Source organism: Nicotiana tabacum, chromosome 4, assembly GCF_000715075.1.
Source record: "Nicotiana tabacum cultivar K326 chromosome 4, ASM71507v2, whole genome shotgun sequence".
In the NCBI taxonomy this organism is placed as follows: domain Eukaryota; kingdom Viridiplantae; phylum Streptophyta; class Magnoliopsida; order Solanales; family Solanaceae; genus Nicotiana; species Nicotiana tabacum.
The window spans coordinates 73224299-73231026 of record NC_134083.1 but is presented as its reverse complement, the minus strand read 5'-3'; the positions used below and the strand labels follow the sequence as shown (position 1 = coordinate 73231026).

The 6728-nt window shown below is 32.4% G+C and overlaps 1 protein-coding gene across 1 annotated transcript; it reads left to right on the top strand.

Moving 5' to 3' along the window:
* Positions 1-4131: 4131 nt before the first annotated feature.
* Positions 4132-6301, top strand: LOC107769204 (transcription factor bHLH118-like). Its single transcript, XM_016588404.2, has 3 exons — positions 4132-4710; positions 5011-5352; positions 5583-6301. The coding sequence occupies exons 1-3, from the start codon at positions 4318-4320 to the stop codon at positions 5652-5654; spliced, it is 807 nt and encodes a 268-aa protein (XP_016443890.1). The 5' UTR covers positions 4132-4317; the 3' UTR covers positions 5655-6301.
* The last annotated feature ends 427 nt before the right edge of the window (positions 6302-6728 follow it).

The following is a 6728-nucleotide window of genomic DNA, read 5'->3' as shown; positions in this document are numbered from 1 at the left end:
CAGACTTCAGCAGAAACCAACAATGCGATATGAAGGAGAAATGGTCTGAAATTGATCCAAAATACGCCTGAGCCCCTCGGAACCACGTTTGAACTATCCAACAAGTCTCGTATCATAACAAAGACCTACTCGAGGCATCAAATCACGCATAACAATATCGAAACGATGAATCACACTTCAAATCAAAATCAATAAACTTTGAACTTCTAACTTTCACATCCGATGCTGAAACCTATCAAATCACTTCCGATTGATCCCAAATTTTGCACATAAGTCACAAATGACACAACAGATCTATTCCAACTCCCAGAACCCCAATCCGAGCCCGGTAATCACAAAGTCCACTCTCGGTCAAACTTCTAAATTTTTAACTTTCGCATTTTCAAGCCTAATTTAACTACGGACTTCCAAATCATAATCCGGTCACGCTCCTAAGTCCAAAATCACCCAACAGAGTTAACAGAACTATCGAAACTCCATTCCGGAGCCATTTACACACGAGTAAACATTCGGTCAACCTTTTCCAACTTAAAGCTTCAAACATAAAATTCATTCTTCCAAATCACTTTCGAAAACCTGAAAATCAAAACCGGCAATTCACACAAATAATAATACATCATACGATACTGCTCAAAATTTCAAATAGCTAAACGGAATGCAAATGCTCAAAACGACCGTCGTTACATTTTTTTTATGATCCTAAAATCTTTCCAGGAATGCGATAGGCCCTTATGTTCTTGATAAAGCTCAAATTGCGTCAATAAGGCATAGACAAAGGAAAAACCTCTTTAAGTGATCTGGTATTTTTTGCTGTATCTATCTTAGATTACAAGACAATGTATAGCAGGATATACTTTTCCTTGTCTCTACTATGTTGTCCATTTGTAATCAGTTGCATTTGCTGGAGGTTTTGGCTCAAAAGTCCCCCTATGTTTTTGTATAATCTTTTGGTTTGCAATAAAGGCCAGCGCCACCTAAAGGCGTGAATTATATATAAAAAAAATGAATCGGATATATTAGTAATGCTGGTATTAGTAATACTGACATTAGTTATGCCAAGATTATTTCTTATTCACTGTTTGATTTGGTGTATTAAAGCATTGCATAATTTTTAAAATATAAGTTGTTTACAAAAATGCCCTCCACATTCTTTAACTTTGTACACTACACAACATTGTTTTACAGGAGAGCAAAAATAAAATAGAAAATTAATCGGAATATTAAAGGTAAAAGAGAAGAAAACTTAATTGCTATGACATATAATACAAAATACCAATTATTAAAATAATGGGTAGATTTTTAACAAATAAAGAAAACTTCAGTTTATATTTTGACCGAATTCAAAATCATACTTAGTATTAAATATGATATTATTTTGATTATAGTAGAATGCCAAAGGGAAAAAAATTAATTAAAATATCACAATATGACGAAAAGTAATTGGAATAGATTTTGAGAGATTTGAGGGGTAGTTATGTCTTTAACTATATTTGTGCAACTATTAAAAATTCTTGCATTGCTAATACCATAGTTTGCTATGTATTAGTTATACATTGGATAATATCAAATAGAATGTGCAACTAATATGTGTACTAGTTATACAAATACTTGTATTAGTTTTACTTGTATAATTAAAAAAATATAGCAAGCAAGTACAAAGCTAATGCTTGCATTATTTTTTTTCTAACCCCTCTGGCCAATCTACCAAAAAAGATAAAGAGCTTTTTAAGTTATTTGTGTGAAAGAAAAAAGTGTTAAAATAATGATTATTTTTCTTTTCACTTTTCAGACTTTTCAACCAAACACGTTTAGAGAGTAGTGTTCGAGTTTTAGAAAAGCTGAAAACTCTCTAATAGCTTTTGGTTGAAAAAAAATTCCGATCATTTTTTTTTTCAATTTTTCTTTTCCCAATTTTCTGACAAAGAAGTGAAGTGGTCAAGATATTTCCATATACATTTTTGGATGCCCTTTTATAGAGAAAATAATCTCAATTACAATTTGAATAAAAGAAACTGACATTACAAATATATCATGTACTTTAGTTACTTATCTCCTGTAAAAAAAAAAGCCATATAACTAAATAATATTGTTAATGGGCTATGGCAATCTTACCCAATGTAGGATGTTAAGGTCCTGCCGTAGGCGTTACATGATTTTAGTTTTACAACTGAACTTTAATGCAGGTTTACGTATTTAAATTGGCGTGCCAAAGGTTTTAGTATGAAAGAATATAAGTATCAAATAAGGGATAAAGCAATGCTTCTTCCGTAGTTTATAACAGATCATTAACAGCATGGTATCTGCTCCCACTTAAAAGAGATCCGGATTTCATATTTTTTATGTTTTTTTCTTCCTTTTTTAAATAATTTATTGTTGTAAAGTAACAGCTAGGGTATTAGGTATTCGACACCCAGTCCAGTGAATGTTATTAAACCCTACAAACACGTTCAAACCTTTTCTTGTTTCTCCTCTGTCCTCCATCAAAAGGGCATCGTATATAGCAACCCTTTATATTTTAATTTTAATTTAAAAGAATCAACCCAAATAGTCCCCACGCAACCGCTTAACTAAAATAAGCTGGGGGATATAATCTTTATTTAATTATGTATAATTAATACATTATTTATGGATACCGACCAGTTAGAAAAAGTAATTATTAAACTCTACCGGTTATTTTTGTAGAGATTCCTTTAATTTATACATACTAATAGTGTAATATATTTCTATACAATTAATATATTTTAACCAGTTATAATATGCTATTCACTTTATTTTAAATTATTAAGTTAAAATTGGACTATGCTGTTTTGCTTCTCTAGGACAGATTCTATCTTAAGTAGGATTTTGGAAACATATAACATAGATGTCTTTTGCATTGTCGTATTTATTCTTGTTTTAATGTCTGTTTGGAGGAATACAAGTTAAAATTACTCTATGCTTGCCCTTCCAGAAAATTAAAAAGTAGATTATGCCTAATAATAGAAAGACTGATAATGAAAAGAAATCCTAAGCCCGAATTTTCGAGTAAGGCTTACTATTCTAAAAGAGTACTCCCCTCGGTTCACTTTTACTTGACACGTTTTGACTTTTCATGCCCCTTAAGAAATAATAAATGAAACGCATAATTTATCATGATACTCATATTAATTGATGCATATTTTATTGGATTTGAGAAACGGATTTGAAATGAGTAATAAATATTGTGGGTACAACAATTTTTTTTTTTCTCTTTATATGCGTAAAGTGACAAGTAAAAATAAAAATTTATTTTTAATATACATGAACCGAGGGGTGACATGCACAGAGTGCGAAAAGGATATCTCAATTATAAACTTTCACGCAATTATTTGGTCAAACCAACTTCTAATAGAATTAATACAGACAATATCCCTATCAACATTGTAATCAGATCGCAAACCTAAAGGCTAAAGATATGCTATTTATTACATATAACATCTGCTTGGAGTAGTTGGTCAAGTAACAGTATTAATTAAATCAAAGTGTTTGGTCATTGTGCTATGGAAAAGATATTGATAATTAGTTGAAAAGATACTCCAGGTATGATGTTTGGTCCACCTGTGTGAATGAACTTAATTAGCCCGATTTGGTTTAAAGGCAGTACACAAGTACAGTGACCAAAGCACTGCACAAAAAAAAAAGAAGAAGGTTAAATTACTAGTAAGATTCGTATCTTTTCTCTTTGATTTGATAGCTCCTTTCCCCTCAAGATTTCCCAAGTCACAACATAGCAAACAACCTCTTTTATCTTCTTCAAATTTTACCAATTCCGTCATTTAATTAGTGCGTGTATTTGTTAAGCTTGAAACGTATAATTTGTTAGAAAAATAATATCCCGTCCAAAAATAATATCCACGGTATATAACAATAACATAAGAGAATAACAACGATATCAAATCTTTTTACGGGATAAAATACAATACCCAAACAGAGCAATATAATATCACTGTAATATTACAACTTGGTAGAGTCAAGAAACTATTACAACTTAAAAAAAAATAGCACTCTTTATTTTAAACACCAAATAATAATATTACTCTCGCTCTTTATTTATCTCACATACTAAAATATGTATATTACTCTCTCTAAGCTCTATTACGATCACTCTTATTTTTGGTGTGTTTGATCTAAGAAGCAAATCATACTTCTATTCCTAGGAAGAGAACCCTCTTTAATCAATGAGATGCGCTATTTTTGCAAGCTTGCAAGTTGCCAACTTGTTGTTGCCAGCTTTCTCTTTTTATTTTATTTTATTTATTCAAATGGGTTCTACATAATTAATTAGTGGAAGCACTGATTATGGATAATTTCCACTCAAATGTTCCTTTTCAACAAGATGATGATAATGATCATCACCAGCTTCTTTATCCACCAACAAACACCAATTCTTCTTCTTTTCTATATTATCAAGAAAACAGTACCCAGCTGCAAGATCGGGTTACAGATCTTACTCCATTCCATTCATTGGAGGTGGACTCAAACAATGTTGACTTGAACAACACCAACAAAATTAACAAGAGACGCAAAAAGTCGCAGAATTCATCATCAGCTGTTTCTCTTCAAGTTGATGAAAACACTGCTGATTGCAAGCAGAAGAAAATAATACATAGGGAGATCGAACGGCAAAGAAGACAAGAAATGTCTAATCTTTATGCTTCTCTTCGGCAACTACTTCCTCTTGAGTATCTCAAGGTCCAAATATTACTCTTTTCTTTTTGTTATTATCGTCTTCTATTTGCATTTCTAAAACTCAGATCTCCCGCTGCCATTCTATTTAATTAGAAGCTGACTAACTTTCCCTAAGGTAGGAGAGCGTAAATTTGCCTACATGTTACCTATAGGTCAATAGTGTAGGTTGTTTACGTCACATCTCTTGTGGTGGGGCCCTTCCTCAAATTATGTGTAAACACGGGATGCCTTGTTCACCGGATTGACTTTTTTTTTTTCAACTTTTTCTAAGCAGATAGGTAATATTTTGGAATTTTTTTCCAGGGAAAACGTTCCACATCGGACCACATTCTTGAGGCTGTGAATTATATAGAACACCTGCAGAAAAAAGTTAGGAAAATGGAAGATAATAGAGATAAATTAAAGAAGGCATTAAGTTCAAGCGATGTTGAACACCCCAAAAGTGGATGCTCGTCATCGGCAGCAATTATTATAAAAGTAAGGCTATGCTTGGATGGCATGGAAATATTGACAGATTGTAGTGTTACGAACGAAGGGTTTTATATATCAAGGGTTCTTGAAGTACTACTTCGTGAAGGTCTTAGTATTGTGAGCTGCAGCTGCAACAAAGTTAATGGAAGGTTACTTCACACTATCCGAACTGAGGTATATATATAACCCTAACTAGCTAGCAAATTGATAAAATCAACTCATAGAAGGAGGGGGACCATAACCCTTGGTCGTGGGAAGTTTGGTATTGATCCTACCTTGTTATTATCCCAATTAAAATTACAAAGGAGGGGGACACAGAAACCTAACCTCCCTAGAATATACAAGTAGGATTCTATTGAACAAAGATCTTTTCATTTGATTTTGTGTTGTGAATATTCTTGCAGGTTTGTTCTCCCTCAAGTATTGATGCTTATGAGCTCCAACAAAAATTGGCAGCTACGGTTAATTCAAACTGATATAATTAAGCTTCAAGTAACTCTCCGTTGGATCTTGTTAATTTAGCGCAGCACTAGGATATGGATTCTTCATATATCGACTGCAGGTTTCCTGAGAGTTTTCTTGAAATGTGACATATTCCACATATTTCTTTTATAACCTTAGCAATTTCTGTTCAATGTTTGCCTAATGAGTATAAAAGGAAAGTAGCAAATTGGCTGCTAACTTTTTTTTCATGGTTGTTTTAGCTGCAACTTCGTTTGTGTTGTGGTTGTGATGCTGGCAATAGTAGGCAGGTATGCATTTCAGCTATATGTTCTTGTTAACACAAACAGGCAGTAAAAGACACATCAATTAAACACTGTACAGAGACCAAGACAGAAGAAAACATTAGCATCAGCAGTTCCTCTACTGTGTACCTCTGCTCCCAATTCGATAGCGTTGCAATGTCTCACAAAATATTCTGTCAATAATACATCTAGCTTAACAGCTTGTTTGGATGATTGTTACCTATTGTATTGTATCGTATTGTTACTTTACATATATAATGTTTGTTTTGATTAATTGTTATTTAAATTTTATTGTATCGTTAAATCTATCATTACGTAACGACGAAAAATATCACTTTATGGAACGACCGATTTGGTATGGTCGCCTTGTTTCCTTATGTTTTTCTCTCATTTTGCCCTTCCTTATTATTAAATAATCATATTTTATCTTTTACTCTATCTTTTTATATAATAATTCTACCTAGTAGCTTACTTTTTCTTAATAATATTGCAAGTTTATTTTTTAAATTGTTGGTACATGCATGACATCATGAAACGACGGCAAACAATACAATCTATCCAAATATTGTATACATCAAATCAATACAGTAGAATACAATGTACGATACATTATGAAATGATACATAACAACCATCCAATTAAGCTGTAACTGAACTTTTGAACTCTTGGAACTTACAGTCAAGCCAGCAAAACCTTGTTTCTCATTATCTGCCCCTTATATATAATAATGCTGGAAATTATTTGTGAAGTCCTTAATTATATCACCAGAACGTTAATGGTTATCGACTGCTATTAATTTGTTGG

Bases quoted from the DNA above. Each gene is read 5' to 3' on its own strand.
- LOC107769204 (XM_016588404.2), top strand. From the start codon at position 4,318: ATGGATAATTTCCACTCAAATGTTCCTTTTCAACAAGATGATGATAAT. The intron at 4,711-5,010 runs GTCCAAATATTA...ATTTTTTTCCAG, and splicing joins TTCCTCTTGAGTATCTCAAG to GGAAAACGTTCCACATCGGA. The intron at 5,353-5,582 runs GTATATATATAA...ATATTCTTGCAG, and splicing joins TTCACACTATCCGAACTGAG to GTTTGTTCTCCCTCAAGTAT.